Raw genomic sequence first — 21,593 nt, 5'->3', positions numbered from 1 at the left:
GACATCTAGAGGGCCACAGAAACAGCTTCAGACTGTCAAATTTGTCCCACGGGCCTTGAGTTTGACACGTATAATATAGTTATTAGAACGACTACAAGTTTTGAGTGTCTAGAGCAAAAGTTCATGTCAAGTCAGAGAATGAATCCAAGTCTTTGTGTGGCATACGTCCAGCTCTCAGACTCTAGTCCCATTTTCTGGGTTAGATAAACAACATTATAACTTCTTGTTTCTTCTTTTTGAGTTATATTTATCTAGAGCTGATGCAGCTAAGGTACTATTGTTAACACAAAGTCTGAGTTTGTGCTTTTCAAAGCTCGTTAAAAGTGATGACAGATGTCAATCACTATAGAATACCATTTCTTAATCACAAATAACATGCAGTGTAATGAATATGTATGCATTTTTGACACAATCTAAAACAGCATTTTTGGATTTTTATTCATTTCTTTCCTTTTCAATTATATAACGCGAGCAGTGGTGTGAGAAACCAATTTTCGCATTTTATAATTCCTTCTAAGCTTGGATATCCCTCATTTTGGAGGACTGTTTCTCCCACATCAAATATGAACACTTTCTGACACTTTTTTTCGGTACCTCTCTACGTGTTTGTGAGGATTAGGGGGATTTCATGGAATTTAGAAAAAAAAAAAGTTTAATTGCAAAGTGAAACTTTGAAAGCGAGCAAAAATGTCTGTTTACCGAGCAGCCATCCATCAGCGACTTGATGAAGGGATTATTGTCATAAGACATTTCCTCATCGTTGGAGCCCAGGAAGCGCAGCGCTCTGTCGTAGTTGTCGGCCTTGGAGTCGTACCAGGCCACCGACTGATGGCAAATGTAGGTGAAGTTCTGCCGCGCTGAGGAGCTCAGCAGCTTCAGGAAGGTCATCTGCACAGCGTTGATGCTGTTGTCACCACCGTCCACATAGTTCAGCTGAGAATAGTTGGAGGAAGACAAAATTAGGGAAATTAAGAAATTCATGAAGCAAACGTCAAAAATCATACTCAGACTTATATCAGTGTCTTCTGGACTCACAATTTTGCCACGCTTGAATTCACTAAACCATGAACCGGGTGACTCCTTAGGCCAGTTGGATATTCTAACCTATAAGAAATGCCCCAAAAAAGTCAAGTTAATAAACATAATATATATTTCAATTTCTAAAAGCAGCTTTTACACAGTTTCAAATGTTACTAAACAACCCCTTTGGTGAAACACTGAAGCCTGCATGCCTTAAATGACCTGTGTTCTAACATCGTATACTCACTCCTGTTGATTTCTTGTCTGGGTAAATGCATGTTTCTCCACCTGCTGTGAAGTTACAGAACACTTTGATGGCGTCTCCGATGCAGCCCTGGTTCGGATCAATCCAGTATTCACCTGAGAGAGAAACAGATCCATAAAACACTGCCAAGGTAACCGTCTACAAGAGCTTTTATCCTCTTTAGTGTTTTTCTCATCTTGTTTTTCTTTTCATGTTATTTTTTTTTTTTTAAACTGAACTAAGCTATTTAAAAGTTTACTAATTGCTGCTATTGATACATTATGCTAAAAAGCAACACTAAGGATTGTCTTCATTGTACCATTGGGGAAATCAGGTTGGCTGAGGTGCAGGTCATTGCAGGTCCTGGCAGGATTGTCCTGGGTGCCCATGGGGAACTTCATGCGCTCGATATCCTGCTTGAGGTTGTTGAGGGATCCGAAGACGTCGTCCATTCCCTCCATGCCTGGCCCGTCCATGCCGTAGTCCGCCAAAGCCTCATCACCTTGAGTTTCAGCCTGACGCCTGCTCCTTTTGCTAGACTGCTGAATGGGCAGAGGCTGGATCATATCACCAGGCGGACCCTGCAGCAGAGGAGGTAAAGATTAGCTTGCAATGATAGTATAGGAATAATATTATTACTAAATCTACTCTAAAACCTTAAGTCTAAATGACTACATTAAATCTTTCTTGTCGTTTCTATGTCATTGTCAGACAAATCAGAACTGTTTTGCTGCTTTAACAAACATTTTATTTCAGTTTCATGTATAATAAAGTCTCTTATTGTAAACCTGTACATTCCTACCAGCCATTCCTGTGCCCAGTGATCAAATCTTTTCAGCTTTTCTGTCAGTTAAGCTAAAGACCAAGTCATTGTGTGATTTTAAATACGGCTTTCTTGTCACCAGTCATCTGTAACTAAACAGATTTTCTGTTACATAAATGCCAAGCAAGGTGCCCCTCAAGGCTCAGTGTTTTTCCCAACACTGTTTACGCTTCACATCAGTAATGTGGGTCAGAATGTTCCTGATCTCACTATGGTGATGCTAAAATTGCTGTTTGTTATGAAAGCATAGCTCGCCTGAAGTTTGACTGTCTGCAGGTTACATTCAATATTATTCAATCTTGTTTATTCCACAAAAAACTATGCCAGTAAAAAAACTTTAAAAAACCATTTTAAGTAAAAATAAGACTTAAAAAACTCTTTTAAGTCTTATTTTGAAAGTAATTCTCCCTGTAATGTCTCTGCTTTTCTGCAGGAGTGACCTGTATTAAGCTCCATCTATTCCCCCCCCAAAAAATACATAATGATCTCCTTCATCAAAGAAATGAATTTTTGGCTAACCAACTCTTTAAAGCTCAAAATAATCTAGATTATAAGGGACAAGCTGAATCTATAACTTACAGGTGGTCCAGGTGGCCCTAAGAGTCCAGGATCTCCCTTCTGACCAGTTGAACCCTGAAAAAGAAACATGCATCACGGGGATGTTAGAAACACTTAAATACATTATTACAACCTCTATCCATATGTGAAAAATCCAAACTATTCATTGATGAAGGAAAAGTGACTTACGAGTGATCCCTTAGAACCTTTCTGTCCTTGAGCACCCTGGGGACAAACAAGTCAACGGCAATGTAAGAACGAAGGTCAGAAATGAGGCAAGACAAACTTTTATCAAGAACTACAACTTACAGGAAGTCCTGGAGGACCAGGAGGCCCGAGTGGGCCATATGCACCACCAATACCCTGACAACACACAAGATGAAATTAAATTAATTGGCAACATAATTTTACCAATACACCCAAATGTTCAGATAAATAACTATTTCTGCAAAATGTCAGGAAACGTACAGGTTCTCCCTTGCCACCTCCAGCACCCTGAGGTCCGGGTAGACCTCTGTCTCCCTTCTCTCCGGGTTCACCCGGGGGCCCAATCAGACCAATTAGACCAGGATGACCCTGGAGCAGAAAAGGCAGCATTATTTCATTAAAAGACATAAATAAATAACATTCTTAAATTAACAAGGTTTACTACTAAAGCATTTATTACTTTGCGGGGCAGAAAGAAACAAATATGCAAATTCACTGGAAAATTTATAGTAAGTGTCTGGCCAGGCAAACTTTTGGCCAGAGTCTTGATTCTGTCTATAAATAATTAGCATATTTATTGAGGTGTGTCTTTGCACCTGCCATTTTGGATGAGCTATGATCATCTGCTTTTGAATGCTGCATGCGGGCGTTAAGCCAATGTGCGTTACAAAGACAATATTTTTGGTCTTATGCATATTCATTTAGCACATTAAATCACCGAGTGAGAAACGTTCTCACAGAGCAGAGCGGCTTTTCATCTCGCTGGCAGGGGGCGAACAAAGCCAAGGTGCACGTAGGCCTAGATGTGTGCATGCTTTGGAAGCTTCAGATAAGGTGCGAAACTGGATACGAGACATGCACTATAAAGCAATATGAGATTAGCATTATAATATTGTCTTGCCTTTTCTCCTTTGGATCCAGAGTCACCTTTCATGCCAGGAAGTCCAGGCGGTCCCTGAGGAGAGGAAACCAGTGCAAATGACACAAAACATGTTAAATGGGCCTTTTTATATGTTGCCCAGAGCAACTGAAATTAAAAAATAATGGAAATACCAAAATACATGATAAAACAGCATATTTTAAAGAGGAATTGGTCTCCAGTGTAACAATATTAGAAATTTAACAGCTGCTTTTGCAGTGCGCATTAGCAGTGCGTAGGATTTAACAACATTTCCAAAGCTTAGTGATAGAAAGGAATGCCTTACAATAGGACCTGGAGGGCCATCTTGACCAGATGCACCAGGCAGTCCTTGCTCACCCTGGAAGAAAAGGACAACATAATGTTTTCAGCTAGGATCAGATTTGCAATGCAACCCAGATCCAGAATGAATTGTAAGTGAATAAAAACTCATTCCCTCCCAGGTTTCTACTTCAGGAACTTGGGTAAGAAAAAATAATTGTAGACATCAACAATGATTTTTTTTTTGCTTGCAGCCCTTTGACCTCACCTAAAAATATGATTTGCACTTTTTAAGATGAATTTTAACAACTTCTGACCTAAAATATGTCGCTATTTGTGGTTGTTCCTTTGGATGATAAAATCAAATATTTTGCGTCTTCCAAACTCACAACGGGGCCAGGAATTCCACGCAGACCCTCAGCACCAGGTTTTCCAGGGGGGCCCTGAGATCCCACAGGTCCTGTTTTCCCGACAGGTCCCTCTGCTCCAGCTTCTCCCTGAAATACACGAAAAATCATCATCTGCTTCCATCTCAGGTATATAATTCAGAAATAATAAAAGAAAAAAAACATGAAGTGTGGATTCTGTTCAGTGACTACATTACCTTTACCCAAACTTCACAAAAGCTTAAATAGCACTTTAACAAAACATATTATATGGTACTATGTAAAGTTCCCTGCTGCAAAGGATAACAGAATAAGGACTGGAGTATTTGTAAGATCTTAAAAGATTAAATGTTTTCAGGAGAAACATCAGGTTTTCATGTATTGAAGCTCCAGAGGTGCATAATATTGACCTGGATGATTGAATAGGGGAGATTACGCTTCTCTGACAACCAATTAGGCCCAGATTTGACAGTCTCAAATCATCTCGCAGGCTTTGCCTTGTTTCTGTCAAATCGTCTCTAATCCTTTACCCGAAACGTGGAGAGGGTGTCTGAGAAGGGGGATATGTGAAGAAGCAAAATAAGAGGAGGAATGAAACAAAGAGCAAAACTATGCCTGAGGTTTGTCAGGCTGTCTGACTTAGAAGTCAAACATTGTCTTTATGGCTTAAACAGACATTTTTGCCTTGATGCTGGTGCAAACAAGAATGTAACAGTGAAATAGTTGGAACGTCAAGGAACGCAACTGCTTCTTATGTAGCTAATTTGCAGATTTTTATAAATATATAGGACACCTCAGCTGGATATCGGGTGGAAAGAGTTGGAGATATGTAACTTTTCTGCTGTTTTGTAAGACAGAGAGAGTTTTTGGGACATTTTGAAATTAATAAATCATATATCACTCAAAGCAAAACACAAGGCACTAAACCTACATAGTACCACTGCTGGTGTTAGACCCAATATAATGAGCCAAACTTCTCATAACCTTTTAAAGTTTGATACAAAGAACAATTGTGAGAAATTCCAGCATTTGAAATCTTTACCTGCTGCTTGTAGCAAAATGAAAATCCAAACATCCCCTGGCTTTCCCTTTTTTTGTATCATAATTGACACCCATATATATGTGTATTTTTACGCGTGTCAATTATGTGTACCAGATATATATGGTGTGGAAAATATAGTTGAATGATGTAGGTTGTAGTAGTGGGTTTACAATAGTAATTACTTTGCAGCAGAAGTAGCAGTATAAGGAACATTTGTCATAAAAGTTATACGTTGAGAGTTATATGGTTAAAACAACTCAGATAACATAAGAGCTTAAAATCCAAGAGATAATTTTCAGTAATATCTTAATAATGTGAAATATCCAAACAAAAAAAACAACAACTCATAATCACTGGAAAAAGTAAATTGTAATGAGTAAAATCCAAATGCTAGGACTTACCTTAGATCCCTTTTCTCCTTGCCTTCCCTCCTGACCTTGAGATCCGAGAGGTCCCTAAGAAGCACAACAACCAAACGCCGTTAGACTCTTTTCGTCTCAGTCCCCAAGTCTAATTTTAGCTTATTTAAAAGAACCAGAGCACAGGTGAAGTTCATCTACAGTGGAATTAGTCAAAAATAAACTAAAAAGCAGTAGCTTCTAATGCACATTAATCATTTAGCTAAAGCATATTCTGACCTTGAGAGAGAGAGAGGTTTGCAAGGTCGGCCAGCATAAGTGCAAGCAAACTGTCCTACATTCTAAATACAAGCTGATAAAATGCATTAGCATTTTCACACAACAGCCTCTGGTCAAAACCTTGTAAGTGGGCTGACATGTGGCATTAGAAGCTATAATCGAATAGACCAAACAAAAGCCACAGGTCATCAATGTAGGTTATGAACCCTGGCAAATATGTGTTTGCAGGCACTATTGGGGGTGTGTGTGTATGTGTGCTAATGTAGTCAAGAAGCTACATGCATCAACGAACACCAAACCGGAGTCATTTTTAAGGAGATATTGGGAAGGAGACTTAGCCAGACTTACTCTGGTGAAGGATGAAAAATTATATCACAGAGTCCATTAATACGAACACGGAACGGGAGTCTAATTTGTTCAGGGCTAGCTGGAGGAATACAAATTATGGGGATAAAAAGTGCTTACCAATGTCTTTAAAATGTATGACCAACCCCACACGGCCTGCATTTTAAGTCAAGCCACAGAGTTGCATTGTAAACTGATGTGCATGATGCAACCCGAACCTCTCAGCTTGGAAAATAAAAACCACATAGAAATGTCTAATCACAGATAATCCTATACTATTAGAAACACCCATTAATTATTTTCTGGCAAAAATCCCCAAAAGTGCCTTTGATCACATCCCTCCATTAAAGCAACACTTTGAGAACTTGGCTGGTGACTGAGAATCCAAACTTTTTACGATCAGTGAATACATTCTAAACAAATTCAAAAAGGAAGCAATTTTCTATCACATGTTGAGACACATCTGTGTCAATTCATCAGGGATAAAAAAAATCTTCTTTTTTATTCAGTTTGACACCAGGCTAAGAGTTAGATCACAATTTTCAAACCTGGTGCAACAACAAGAATGCATGAAGAATAAATATCTAAACAAATCACAGTGAGAGATATTCATAAAAGTGCTCTAATCACAAGTAAATTTTGTTTGTATATAATTTTCCAAATATAATACATTACATATAATATATTATTGCCTTTAGTCATTGATTGTGATTTTGATCTTTGTTTAGTCTAACTGATCCTAATATATTATGGCAGATGATGACCTCTGATCAAGTAACCAAGGGACTTCCTGCTAGTGGATATTACAGCTGAAGTTTATGGTAATGTGAACATTTCCACATTCCCTCTTCTAAAGCTATGAACAGATTATACAGCACTACTCTACATCAATGGCTTCTAGAGAAGGCACAAAACATCCCACTGGCAGGAACGTGTTGGTAGGTTCAGTAAGTTACTTCCTGTTGCAGACTGTTCCTTTTCACACCCAGAAAACAAAAGGGTGTGCAATGGCAACAACAGCAAACATAGAAAACTACAAAAGGTTCAAGTTTAAAGGACAAAAGGTGATTACGATCTACAATCAATGCAAACTGTGGAGACTCTGCTTTCTTATGGGAATCATGTTCAGTGAAACAGAGGGAAATAAATTCAAAATCTAAGTATACCATCATAAATATGTATCAGTGCGTAATGAAGTAGCTTGGGGCTCGCTAAAAGCACTTTCAAACTAGAGAACATCTCAAGAGCTGAACAGGAGTATCTCATCAGATGCATCACTTTGAGAACTACTCACCCTTTTGCCAGGAGGCCCTGGTACTCCAGCTTCACCAGATGGGCCTGGAGGACCCTAAATTAGAGCATATAGGAACACTTAGCTCCACTTTATAGAAATTAAGGGGTGTTAGATAATGAGCTCTGCATGTGATTGGAAAAGAACAATATTCCGCAACACAGAATGAATATTAAACACCTAAACTACAAGAGTTGCATCCTTTTCTGATTCCTCTTGTTGTAAAAGTTGTCAAAAGTACTAAAAATTTGCTTAGTAATTTTTTTTAAAGGTTCAACATTTTTTAGCAAACACTGTAAAGAAAAATATGAATATAAAACCCAAAAAGAGTAAATCCCACACAGTTCTTGAAAATATAAAATACAACAACAAGCCTAAGAGGTGATTTTGCCTTTACTTGGAAAGAAACATAAAAATCTGATCAGCTTGACTCACCGGTTGTCCAGGTTCACCATCATCACCTTTATCACCAGTTAAACCATCAAGACCCTAAAGAAAAAAACCATAAATGAGCCAGACTTGGCTTATTCAATTACTTCAACACCTAAAATCCTATTAAGTAAACAAAAAAGGACAAAAAAAGCAGAACATACCCCAGCACCAGGCTCACCAGGGGGACCTGGGTCTCCTGGGAAGCCGACGGGTCCCTGCAGACAAATCAAAATACTGAGAAGACTGAGTTTGACTCAGCTGAGTCTCACTGTGTCAAGAACAGTTCTAGCAGCAGACAGGTAAAATGAGATATGTGTCAAAATTGCTCTGTCGCTGTCAGCTCTTATGAAGCATCAGTCGTAGCTCAGTGTGAGTGTGTGTGTGTTTAAGAACAGCCCACATACAGGGTTTCCCTTGGGACCATCGTCTCCAGGGGGGCCTCTGCCGCCAGGGGGTCCGGCAGCACCGGGTGGCCCGGTTTCTCCCTTCTCACCAATCTCTCCTCGGAGACCCTGAGGAAAATTGCGACACGGCTCTGTCATCACAGAAGCAGGTAAAGGCCAACGACACGATTGTTGAGTTGGGATGGGGAAGACAAGCGTGGTTAACGTTTTGTGCTATAATCACTTCGGCTTTACTAAAAGCAAAAATGGACACTTGAAACATTGGTTCTGGCTCAGCAGTTACTCAAACAGAACCATCAACTGAACGACTGGAGATGAGTCACTGTCAGCAAGGCACCTTAAATTTTCGACCTCGATTTGCTCTGCTGCACTGGGTCTATTTATCACTGTAAACAGATATGAGCCAGCCGGCAGATACATCAATACCCTCTGACGGACTGACACACAGGGAGCCTCATGGCTGTAATTAAGATGAGACGTTTTTAGTCACGGGCAAACAGTGGCTACTATTTGCAAGGATCAATACCAACAAAGAGATTCACATGTCAAATCCAAATATTATGTAGCCATTTATATCAACTTAAAGAAAAAAAAATGTCTTCACACGCTTTTATAAACTGATCTTCTGATTTGAATATTTTAATAAAAAGAATACATCCCTAAAAGCGGTAATTGTGGGGGAGTTCAAGCATGAGTCACCACAACGCCCAGGCCACAACCTCAATCCAAATCATAAGAGATTGTCAAACCCAGAATCAATTCACATTGGTTTGTGCTGTGTGGGTTTATGCTACTGTGGTATAATCCCCCCAAAATGATTGAATAACTAAAATTTCTGATTTTATTTCCGCAACACCCCACCAATCTCTAATCCCTCTTCCACAAATCTAGTTTGAAATGTTCACAAAACTTAGGGCATTCATTCCAAACAGACTTGATGTGTAAATAAGCATTTGAAAACTCATCCTAGGTAAAAATGAGATTTTTATTTCTCAAACATCAATGTTGCCCCTCAAAAATGCCACCCTGTGAGGTGGACTATTTTGCCAATATCAAGATCCATCTTAACCCCAGATATAGATGAAAAAAGTTGAGTAAGAAAAGTACAAATAGATAAAATGTAAAATAATGATGTAAAATATCCAGAAGTTAAAAACCCAGGAATGTTGTTTTAACATTCACATTTCTATCCTGGAGAGACTTTGAGCATGAGTACAACAATATTGTCCTATTGGTGAAAATAAAATGTATGCAATATGTATGAAATAAAATAAAAAGTATTTTTGTACTGTTCTAAACTTACTAGAGTACCAGGCTCTCCAGGTGGTCCTGGGTTACCGGCTTCACCATTTTCTCCCTGTAAAATGACATTGATAATGTATTACCATGTTTATAATTGCGTTGTCAGATCGGATAGCTTTGCATGATTTGCAGCAATGCAAATGAAAGGTTAAATGTCAGACTCCTTAAATATTTAGAGTTTTGAGGCAGAGAATACTTAAGGAAGTAAAACATTAAAAAAATTATGCACTTGAACAGGAGTTGAGAAGAACATCACTCTTATATTTTTACTCAGATGTCTTTATTCTTACCTTCTCACCAACACCGCCCATTGCACCAATACCTCCAGGGGGACCTTGTGCACCCTTAAGACAAATCACAGCCATATGCAGTTTTAAATCTTTGTTTGTTGATTTTTAAATATTCTATTTAGATCAAATCCAAGCAAAATTAAATATGCAAGTATTAAAATTTCACTAACATCAGCTCCACTGGGGCCCTGTGGACCTCTGGGACCTGGAGGACCGGGTGGACCCTGTCAGAAAGAGATTAAAGATTAGCAGATTTATTTTGTTCTTAACACAGAAAGAGGAAAATTTGAACTAAATGCTTATTGATAGTAGTTTTATTTAGATGCAACCATGCAGAATATTTCAATGTAACTCTAAAAGTTACATTACTTGATAGCAATGATCATAATAGCATATTTTAAAGTTTAAAAATCCTTTTATTTTTTACATAGCAGATTGTGTTTTTACCCATGCACACACAAAAATGCATGGTTTTTCTATAACATTAAGCTGGGTTTATGCTGCTAAACATTAGTTTCACAGTTTTCACCAAATATTGAGTCAAAAATACTGAGCTGATTTGCTTGGCTAGAAGTCAAAGATTTACACAAAGACTGATATAAGCATTTTTTTTTTCTTAATTTTGATAATTATGGATTGCAGCTTATGAAAAAAATTAGAAAAATAAAAAAACAATAATTTAAATATGAAAATATATGCCTGTTGAAAAGCACTTTTTTCTTCCATTCAACATTCAATTAAAATATTTTATTCAAAGCTCTCTGAAAAGCCGGCTTTTTTAAAGATGACCCTTTGGTGATTACCATTCTTGTGGAAGTTGTCTATGACTCTATGCTGGACATCTGTCAAGTCAACAGTCTTTGCTGATTATGAAACAATAATTTGTAATTAATCTAATGTGAATTTCACTTATTCACACTCAGATTTATACACCAGTAAAAAGACAAGTAGGTAATTTGGAGCTAGGTGCTCTTTACTTCTGTCAGTAAACTAAAAATATGCTATGTTATTATTTCTAGTCATCATAATCAAAATAATAGAAATAAAAGGTTGAAACTCAACTCTAGCATCTAGCAGATGTATTTCTTGTTGAGTTATTAAACTAACCCACCAATAAAAATGGTCCAAGAAATAGTTCTCTTGAGTGAAACTGAGTGTAAAGGTTATATTGTAATAGGAAATTTGCAGAAATATCTGCACTCACCATTGGTCCGACATCTCCATTTTCTCCCTTCTCACCAGGAGGGCCAGGCAAACCCTGTAAAGTCGACAAATACTGCTTAGCACACAGAAACGAAGGTAAAATGAGGCAACCCTCCATATTAAAAAGTCCACAGACAGGAATATATATACATTTGTGCTGCTCATTACCAGGTACTTTTATTTGACACTTTTTGAATAGGAGGCCATTGGGATGCAAAGCGATGGAGAGTGCATTAATACTAACAGAACCCTGGAGCATAAACACACAATTACTCAAAAGGGACACCTATTGTAATTAAAGGGTATGGGAGGCTTGGGTATAATCAGCCTGTGTAAATTGCAGGGTGGAAACTCCATCCATCTACGTCCACAGTGGAGTGGAACGAATGCGACTGTGCAGGCGGTGCCTATTATGCAGCTTTTGGGATTCAGTCAAGCTCAACTAAAAGAGTTGAATGCACCTCAAAAAGGTGGATGTGTAGAAAGGATGAAGAAGGCGTCACTTTCCATTGTTGTCTGCTGTCTATCTGCATAATTGCAGTTCTTATGTGTTTTTCTAGCCAGACCACAATGATGGAGCATGTGTAACACATAAAGGTATGGAAAGCAGCTATAGTTGTGGGAAAGCAAAAGTATAATGATATGGATATGAATCAGTGCTGTAACATATATGTAGTTTCAGCCTATTTTGTTGATTTACAGTAGCACTGAAAACAATTTATAATGAGCAATGACTGAAAGTTTGGCCTTGTGGGTTTCTGGTGAAATAAATAAAGCCTAAACTCATTTCTTCTATAGTACTTTGTCATGTATAATGGAAAAGAAAACATGTTGATGCATTTTATACATGTAACCCTTGCTTATTAAACATGTACTAAAGAATATAAATTAGTAAAAAAGAAAATAAATATTATGAGTTTCATTAGCAAAGACCATTATGCACAACAAACTTGGAGTGCACATCAGAAGAAATCAATAAATGTTCAGACATGGCATTTACTCCATTTCCACACTAGCCTTGAACTATAACAACACTGATATGAACAAATGTGATATTTACTTTCTTCTGCGTCCTCATTGTAACCTCTTAATCTGAACAATTCATCCTCTCAGGGGAGGACTCCTATACTTCACAGCAAACTCTGCACAAATTGATGGAAGGATTTCAGGATAAAGACACTCCTTCCCCCTGGTCAAAAATCATTAATGCTACAGCTAATTGCATTGAAAAGCTGAAGTTGCAGCAGCTGCTGCTGTGTATTGAAGGACAGCTTAGCCAAAAAAAAAATAATTATAAGAGGGGAGATGGAGTGCATTATGCCCAATTAAAAGCCAATTGCACTTAATAACAACGTTATCTAGCCCTATTGACCAACGAAGCTTCGCTCTAATTTCATCCTCAGTGGGTCCTTGGATAATTGACTTTGAGGTACTCTGAAGAGTGCAGTTTCTTTATTCATTGCCATCAAAGGAAGTTTCCTTAAACTTCAGCTCATCAACTTAAATGAATCAATGTGGTAATTCTCAGCTTCTCCTTCGTAAGCTCCATTTTTTAAAAAGATTTTATGAGTGAGAAACTGTTAGGAGGTAATAAGCAGTTCATATCTTATAGAAGTAGATGACTACCTTTGCACCTTAGTTTTGTGTGGGACTAAACTATTTTATCCCAGACATGGATGCTACTAGCTGGATAGATAAGGACCAGGGCAAACAATTAAATCTTAAATATGGTTTATGAAACACTCTTTTATAAAATGTCAACACATTTTGTCTTGTAGAGTGATCAAGCACATAGGATTTCATGGTCATTAAAATGTGTACTGGTACTTTTGGAAGTGTGGACTGTTACAAAATCCTGCTGGACAACGACATCAGCATCCCACTGAAGCTTGTCAGCAGAGGGAATTTCCTGGTAGATGGCTGCTCAGTAAAAACTGTGTTTTTACTTTGGATTTGGTAAAATCACAGTGGAACAACAGCAGATGACATGGTACCCTAAATCATCACTGACTGTGGAAACTTCACATTGGACCTCTGTTAACTTATTTTCTGTGCCTCTACACACTTCCTGCAGAAATTGGGACTTTGATTACCAAATGACAATATGATTTACTTTCACTGCTGAACAACAGTCCAGTCTTTTTTCTCTTTAGCACAGGTAAGAGATGTCTGACCTTGTCTCTGGCCCATGAGTGGCTTATTGCAAGGAAGATGGTAATTGTAACTCATGTTCTTATGTCTGTGTGCAAAAGCTCTTGAAACTCTGACTCCAGCTGCAATTCATATATCATTAACCTCCCTCACACTAATAAGTAGAATTTGCATCACAATCCTCTTAGGGCTGCGACTAATCCCTGCTGCTTGTATACGTTATTAACAAAAGTTTGTCCTTCCATTCAACTTTCAAATTCCACAGATATGATCTTTTGTGGCTTATCCTTGTGTGGAAGGTGAGAATGACTTTCTGCTGGACTGTCAAGACAGAAGAAAGTAATGAGGAGGTCAGCGGCCTTCCCCATTATTGTGTAGGCCATAACAAAACATTGTGCATAAAAAATCCTTTCATGTTGGTCTGATGCAGTACAATATTCAAAAACACTACATTTTGTCTTCCCATTAGCAGATTAACAGAAATAATGTCATTATCACTGGTTGCACAGTAAGGAAATACTGTCTTAACTTCAGTACATGAGGGGTCAACATTATCCTGCAGTCACACTGAACCTTACACACTGAGCACAGCCTCTCTATTGCAGCCGATTGACCCAAGTATCAATAGGATCAATATCGAAGCTGGCGCAGATCAATGATGGGATGATTTGACCATATCATAGTTTCAGTTTTGCCCCTACTCCCTCCTATGTGTTTCTTAGTGTTTCATCCATACATAGACATTTTTTTATTACATTTTAGACTGTTTATTTTATCAAAAATATTTATTCATATTACTGCCATTTAAAAATGTCCTTAACTAATGAAATTACTTGAAAAAACTATGAAGTGAAAAGTGGAAAAGTTGTGCAAAAAAACTTCTGGTTAACTGTTATATGGCTATATATACAGTAAATATACAGTATATGTATAGTGGCAAAATCTCACCCTGGAAATTTGAAAATAAATTCTATCCTTTATTTGAATTTACTTAATCACTGGCAATAAATCCCAAATAAGCAAATAACAAATAGCCTGTGGTGCAATTATTGGTACCCCTGTGACTATTTACTGACAGGACAGCATTTAGGCTTCTCCTATAAGCTTTTAGGATGTAGATCACATCACAATAACCTACAGGTCATCCATGGAGAATTTCTTTTATGATATGATAAAATTATAATGCTTTGCCTACCAAACACCTGAGTGGGATAAATTACGTCAGGGTGCATATTGGGTCTATTGCATCATGCTTTCATCTGCAAATGGATGAATGTGTTATTGCGTCTGTGATGACAGCAACAGAGATCAATAAAATGCTGCCATCAAAAATAAAGAGAAATACAGCTTAACGTGTGTCGAGTTGGAAAACAAAACTGTGAATCAATTACTGATAAAAGCCCTCAGATCTTTCTCCTCTTGAGCAATCAGCACACAAAGCCTGTGGGTGGAAATGAGCCTTGTGGGTAATTTTCAGCCTATCTCACAAAAGACAATAGATTGACAGAAAAGTGGATTTAAATGCTTTCAATGTTTTGTCATATGCAAACTAGAGTCTTTTTAGGACCAAGGGCACTGGCAGATAGACATTTAGCACATGAATTTGATGCAATTTCAACAGAAAATTCAGCAGAAAAGATACAAATGTTGACGATAGTGATGGATTTTCAGTCCCATCTATACCAAGAAAAGTCCTTGAGCGGGTAAAGCATTATTTACCCCAGAGCTAAGCAAAGTGTTATTGGGAGTCAAAGCTGCATTAATAAAATATGCTCTGTTTTGATGTATTGTAAATGGGGAGGTGAAATGCTTCAGGCTCAAGGAGTTTGGACTAAATCTCATTGCATTAGATGGCTTCGACAGAGGAAAAGCTATATGCATACCCGGCAGGACAATACTCGACGGGACTTTGGGTGTTGTATGTTTTGAAAATAAAAAAGGGTGGAGAGCTGGAAATATGGTTGTAAAAAAGCAACACATTTGATGGAGACTTGCCTGCAGTCCAATGGGTCCTGGCAGCCCTGGAAATCCTCTGGGACCTTCATCTCCTTTCTGGCCAAACATGCCCTGCTGTCCTCTTGGCCCAGACTCACCATCACTGCCCTGTGGGAGGGCAGGGTTCATAAAATCTCATTAGCTGTAGCTGCAGCAAATGCAACCCCTCAAACACTTGTATCCATTTATTCTTAATACGTTTCAAGGTTGCAAACTATATCTGAGCTCACATGGAAAAGCATGGATTCAGGAAATACATTACAACAGAAATTGGAAACCACATTGCAACTTTACAGAAAGCTATTTCATGGATTTTAGATAAAGTTAGCATTCAATAACTTTTTGCAAGTTAGAGTTTTTCCATGTAGTTATATCAGCCACATAAAACCCCTTTTCCAAAATTAAACATTTGCTTTTGTAGGTCGTTTATAGAATTCAGCATAGGTGCATGGTAAGAGCTATTTGATCCTTTTGAGAATAAAACATGAAGCTAAAACTTGAATCAAAACTGGACAAGCATAAGGCAATACCTCAATGATACGCCCTTGTGGTGTACCTGAGGGCTTTCCGACTAGAGACTCTCATCAGGAAAAAGCAAGATGCAGAAAAGAATTGCCACAGGGTTATGGTATGTGAAAGATGCTGACTTCTGTGAAGTCAGAGGTGCATCGAGTTACAGAGGGTAGAAAGACGAGACTGTGGGGAAAGAGTGAAGTGCTGACAGACTGGGAGTTTTCAGTTCAAACACGTGTCAGCACTTGAAAGTGCTTGAGGAGCTCTTGCTGAGCCCTGGGACATGTAGGGAGCCTCAGGCAATGGTGGTGAATGCAGAACAGTTTAGAGGGAAATGTTAGGTGATTACGGGGGAAACGAGCACAGCTTTGAAAAAGAAAAGTCACAGACAAAGTGGCCTAAAGCTCAGAGACGCTTTAACAAACCAAGTCGCAAATCTAATCTCCTCAAAGAGATTGGAAACAGAGTTGCCTCCGAGGTTAGAGTGCTTAGATTTAAACTGTGCCCAATTTGTTAGTCACCTTCACAGAACATTCACAATTCACATGCCTGAATTTATTTATGTAAGTGATGCCTCTGACTTGTTTAATATAACCTTTAAAGAATGTAAACACCTGTAAAAAGTTACCAACACAATGCAAAGCTGTGAATGCGCAGGGTGCCTTTCATGCTTACAGGCATCACAACGGGCAAAGCTCTGCACATGTTGGTCTAAAGTCTCCAGACAACACTGCCCTTCTATAGCATTAGCCAATGTTCGGCCTTTGTTGTATGGTTAACACATCTTTGCTTAAAGTTTAAAATCTAAAGCTAAGAAAGAAATTAATTCTCTTTCTACTCAAATACTAATGATTTCACAGATTAAAAATCTTGCCATCTAGCATCTAAAAGCATTTTTTAATGAAAGCAAATTAAGTCGAGACTACTCAGCATGAATCAGGATTCACTTGTGAAGAAGACATGGATGCACATAAGCAGACTGACTCACCAGGGTAAACAACTGTTAAATAATTTTCTATTCAGAACGGGTGCACTTGCTGCTTACAGCAATCTGCCTCACCAGGTCTACTGCAGCCCCCACAGAGCCCTGCAGACGGTACTTTTTCCTGGAATGGTTGGTAAGGCCTTATTATTTTCAGCAATGAGCTGCTATTTACCCTGAGGCCAGCAGATATCGTAGAAGCAGGACTTTCTCTATGAGTAGAGGATGTTCTGCAGCATTTGCAGCTGGCACATGTGCTATTTTAACTAATATATGAAAATGATTGTCAGCTTGTTGATGAACCATCATTAGGGTAGAACATCAAGCCCAAACTTGTACTTTAACTGCAACTAATGATGTAAATTTACAAAATTTAGAATAATAATTTAAAAAAACATAACTGATGATAATTTCTGGGGAACTATTTCAATAATGTATGCACACAAATACCAGTAATTAAAATGATTTAAAAATTGTTGTGAAAATGTGAAACAACTATAAACATTTTATATTTATTTATATTTGTATAAACATATATTTTACCAGAGTTTTAAATGACTTGTATATATATACACAGTATATATATATATATATATATATATATATATATATATAAAAAATTCCCTTCTCACCCACCGCGGGTGGTTCTTATCCTCTGAGCTCGGGTCCTCTACCAGAGGCCTGGGAGCTTGAGGGTTCTGCGCAGTATCTTGGCTGTGCCAAGGACTGCACATTTCTGGACTGAGATGTCTGATGTTGTTCCTGGGATCTGTTGTAGCCATTGGTCCAGTTTGGGGGTGACTGCCCCGAGGGCCCCGATGACCACAGGCACCACTGTGGTCTTCACCTTCCAGGCCCTCTCCAGTTCCTCCCTGAGGCCCTGGTATTTCTCTAGTTTCTCGTGCTCCTTTTTCCTGATGTTGCAGTCGCTTGGTATTGCTACATCTATCACAACGGCTTTCCTCTGTTGTTTATCCACTACGACAATGTCTGGTTGGTTCGCCATTACCATTTTGTCTGTCTGGATCTGGAAGTCCCACAGGATCTTAGCTCTGGCGTTCTCCGCCACCTTTGGGGGTGTTTCCCACTTTGATCTCGGGGTTTCCAGTCCATATTCTGCACAGATGTTTCTGTACACTATGCCTGCAACTTGGTTATGTCGTTCCATGTACGCTTTCCCTGCCAGTATCTTGCACCCTGCTGTTATGTGCTGGACTGTCTCAGGGGCCTCCTTGCACAACCTACACCTTGGGTCTTGTCTGGTGTGGTATATCTGGGCCTCTATTGCTCTGGTGTTTAGGGCCTGTTCCTGGGCGGCCAGGATGAGGGCCTCTGTGCTGTCCTTGAGTCCAGCTTTTTCCAGCCATTGGTAGGATTTACTGATATCAGCCACTTGGGTTATTTGCTGGTGGTACATCCCATGTAGGGGCTTGTCCTGCCATGATGGTATCTCTGGCACCTCAACCTCCGTTCCCTGTTGTCTGAGATATTCACTGAGCACATTGTCTGTTGAGGCTTTGTCCCTGATGTATTTATGGATCTTAGTTGTTTCGTCCTGGACTGTGGTTCTCACACTCACTAGTCCTCTGCCTCCTTCCTTGCGGCTCGTGTACAGTCTCAGGGTGCTGGATTTGGGATGGAATCCTCCATGCATTGTTAGTAGTTTTCTAGTCTTAATATCAGTGGCTTTTATCTCCTCCTTTGGCCAGCTAATTATTCCAGCAGGGTATCTGATTACTGGCAGGGCATAGCTGTTTATTGCGCGGATTTTGTTCTTGCCATTGAGCTGGCTTCTCAGGACTTGCCTTATTCGTTGGAGGTATTTAGCTGTGGCTCCTTTCCTTGTGACCTCATCGAGGTTGCCATTTGCTTGTGGTATACCTAGGTACTTGTAACTGTCCTCTATGTCTGCTATTGTTCCTTCTGGGAGTGAGACCCCTTCTGTGCGGATGACCTTCCCCCTCTTTGTGATCAGCCGACCACACTTCTCTAGTCCGAATGACATCCCAATGTCCGTGCTGTAGATCCTGGTGGTGTGGATCAGTGAGTCGATGTCTCGCTCACTCTTGGCATACAGCTTGATGTCATCCATGTAGAGAAGGTGGCTGATGTTGGCCCCATTTTTGAGTCGGTATCCGTAGCCAGTCCTGTTGATAATTTGGCTGAGGGGGTTCAGGCCTATGCAGAACAGTAGCGGGGACAGAGCATCTCCTTGGTATATGCCACATTTGATGGACACTTGTGCGAGTGGTTTGCAGTTGGCTTCAAGGGTGGTTTTCCACAGCTTCATCGAGTTTGCAATGAAGGCTCTCAGAGTCCTGTTGATGTTATACATCTCTAAGCATTCAATGATCCAAGTATGCGGCATTGAGTCATAGGCTTTCTTGTAATCAATCCAAGCCATGCACAGGTTGGTGTGTCGGGTTTTGCAGTCTCGGGCAACTGTGCGGTCTACGAGGAGTTGGTGTTTGGCTCCTCTGCTATTTACACCGATACCTTTCTGTGCCGTGCTCATGTGTTTATCCATGTGTTTGCTTATCTTGGCCGCTATGATGCCTGACATGAGCTTCCATGTTGTGGAGAGGCAGGTTATTGGTCGGTAGTTGGGTGGGACTGGACCCTTTGATGGATCCTTCTGGATTAGGATTGTCCGCCCTTCAGTTAACCATTCAGGGTGAGTCCCACTTTGTAGCAGCTGGTTCATTTGGTCTGCCAGTCGCTCATGGAGGGCAGTGAGTTTCTTTAGCCAGTAGGCATGGATCATGTCAGGCCCTGGTGCTGTCCAGTTTTTCATACCTGAGACTCTTTCTTGGACATCTGTCACAGTGATGGTTACCAAGGCTTGCTCAGGGAGGTTATTATGGTCCTCTCGTAGAGAGATCAACCACTGTGCATTGCTGTTGTGGGACGCCTCCCTTTCCCATATGCCTTTCCAGTATTGTTCAGTCTCCAGCCTTGGTGGGTCTACTCTGTTGTTATTACCCTGCCATTGAGAGTACACCTTAGCTGGTTGAGTGGAGAAGAGCCGGTTAATCCTTCTGGATTCGTTCTCCCTTGTGTATCTCTTTAGGCGGCTGGCCAAGGCTTGGAGCCTCTGTTTGGCAGTTTCGAGTGCTTCAGGTATGGGCATCTGCCTGTACTTTCTGGGTACTGGTCTTTTCATTGTACCCTTGTGGAGCTCTGACAGTTGGCTCACTTCCCTCCTTGATACCTTGATTTTAGCCTCTAACCGTCTTTTCCATGGTGGGTATTGGGTCTCATGGCTGCTCTTATAGCCAAGTGTCTCAAGGATCACTGATGCTGAGTTGTAGATCAGCTCATTGGTTTCTGTTATGGTGTTGGTAGGGATTGTTCTCAATGCTGCATTCACATTCTCAATGATCTCTGATGGTACTTCACTCAGCCGTTGTAATTGGCGCCGAGGAGGTCTGGTTGTCATTCGGGTCATGATTTTCTCTCTCAGGTCAGCAGCCGTCTCGTTCAGCTCTGATTCGCTCAATGGGGCCGTGTATCCCCTGACTGGGTGGGGACTTGTAGTTAAGTCCCCACAGTTCTGACATCCAGGTTCCTCCTTTTTGCCGTAGCATTTGTGTTGTATCTCGTCAATCTCAAGTTGTGATAGCAGTTGCCGTTTGCGGATGTTGGAACACTGAGCTACTAGTTGTTTAGCGCTTAGTGTTGACTGTATATATATATATATATATATATATATATATATATATATATATGGTATTTCAGAAATCTTACCTGTAAAAACAAGGTAAAAATAAGGCTCACTTATTTTTCAGATAAGTGAGCCTACTTCATATTGCTAGACAGGTTCTAATTAGGTAGATTCTTGATTATACAGGTTTGACAGTAATTAAAGTTGATTGTGGCTATCATACCTGAACTTAGTGTTCCATAAACATGGTTAGTCTCACTGTTATTACATGATCTAACATCTGCTTTGTTATGCTTTAATGAATGACTTAATGTAAAATTATTCACGAAGATAATATTTAATGTAAACTGTGTTTCATTATCTTCAATATTCAAATGTGACCAAAAAAGAGCTTAGAGGTAAGAGGTTCAGTTGTAGTGGTGAAGAAGTTTCAGGATGTCCAAGAGTTTCCGGCAGTACAGTTTTATCCTGCTACCAGGAAAAAGTTTGTTAAACATTGGCAGAAGGTGGTTATGAGTGCATTTGCTCTCATAATTGGCCTTGTGGGAGGGGAAGCAGCAAAGGCATCACTTCAGTCGGTTACTGCCCCTGCAGGGCCCTTGTGGTTAGGTTGGACATTTATTGTTCAGATACAACACTGATTACTGGTATGGGACACCTGATTATCTGGTAAGACCCTCAGTTTTTATTAAACCCGACTGCCAACTAACTGCTCTCTGCTCTCCTCCACAGGTATGCTACAGTCTTTTACATGCATCCTCCACTCATGCACCACTGATTTCACTAACTTTTCCACCTTATATTGGAAACTTTGATTTTAATCTCAGCTTGTAGTTTATAAATGAAACTCTTGTGCATGGTTTATCTCCCTTTTTGCTGTCGGCTTTATGCAGATCATAACAAGTTCAGGAAGATAATCGAGG

The 21,593-nt window shown here is 39.6% G+C and overlaps 1 protein-coding gene across 2 annotated transcripts in view; it reads right to left on the bottom strand.

Annotated features, from left to right (window-relative positions):
• LOC116721688 (collagen alpha-1(XI) chain-like) overlaps positions 1–21,593 on the bottom strand; it is a 99,850-nt gene that overhangs the window by 1,958 nt on the left and 76,299 nt on the right. The window contains exons 46-66 of one of the 2 annotated variants that reach the window (XM_032565578.1): positions 15,512–15,619; positions 11,367–11,420; positions 10,333–10,386; positions 10,163–10,216; positions 9,874–9,927; positions 8,571–8,678; positions 8,328–8,381; positions 8,170–8,223; positions 7,738–7,791; positions 5,862–5,915; positions 4,422–4,529; positions 4,058–4,111; positions 3,754–3,807; positions 3,114–3,221; positions 2,955–3,008; positions 2,835–2,870; positions 2,667–2,720; positions 1,584–1,845; positions 1,268–1,380; positions 1,036–1,104; positions 700–933 (exon numbers count right to left, since the gene is read on the bottom strand). In XM_032565578.1, coding sequence (XP_032421469.1) covers positions 700–933; positions 1,036–1,104; positions 1,268–1,380; positions 1,584–1,845; positions 2,667–2,720; positions 2,835–2,870; positions 2,955–3,008; positions 3,114–3,221; positions 3,754–3,807; positions 4,058–4,111; positions 4,422–4,529; positions 5,862–5,915; positions 7,738–7,791; positions 8,170–8,223; positions 8,328–8,381; positions 8,571–8,678; positions 9,874–9,927; positions 10,163–10,216; positions 10,333–10,386; positions 11,367–11,420; positions 15,512–15,619 — 1,794 coding nt within the window. Of the gene's footprint in view, positions 1–699; positions 1,105–1,267; positions 1,381–1,583; positions 1,846–2,666; positions 2,721–2,834; positions 2,871–2,954; positions 3,009–3,113; positions 3,222–3,753; positions 3,808–4,057; positions 4,112–4,421; positions 4,530–5,861; positions 5,916–7,737; positions 7,792–8,169; positions 8,224–8,327; positions 8,382–8,570; positions 8,679–9,873; positions 9,928–10,162; positions 10,217–10,332; positions 10,387–11,366; positions 11,421–15,511; positions 15,620–21,593 lie in introns of both variants that reach the window. The other variant, XM_032565577.1, reaches the window with a different exon arrangement.

Source organism: Xiphophorus hellerii, chromosome 6 (genome assembly GCF_003331165.1).
Source record: "Xiphophorus hellerii strain 12219 chromosome 6, Xiphophorus_hellerii-4.1, whole genome shotgun sequence".
Lineage (NCBI taxonomy): Eukaryota > Metazoa > Chordata > Actinopteri > Cyprinodontiformes > Poeciliidae > Xiphophorus > Xiphophorus hellerii.
The sequence above is the reverse complement of the archived record's forward strand: the minus strand, read 5'-3'. Positions and strand labels throughout refer to the sequence as shown.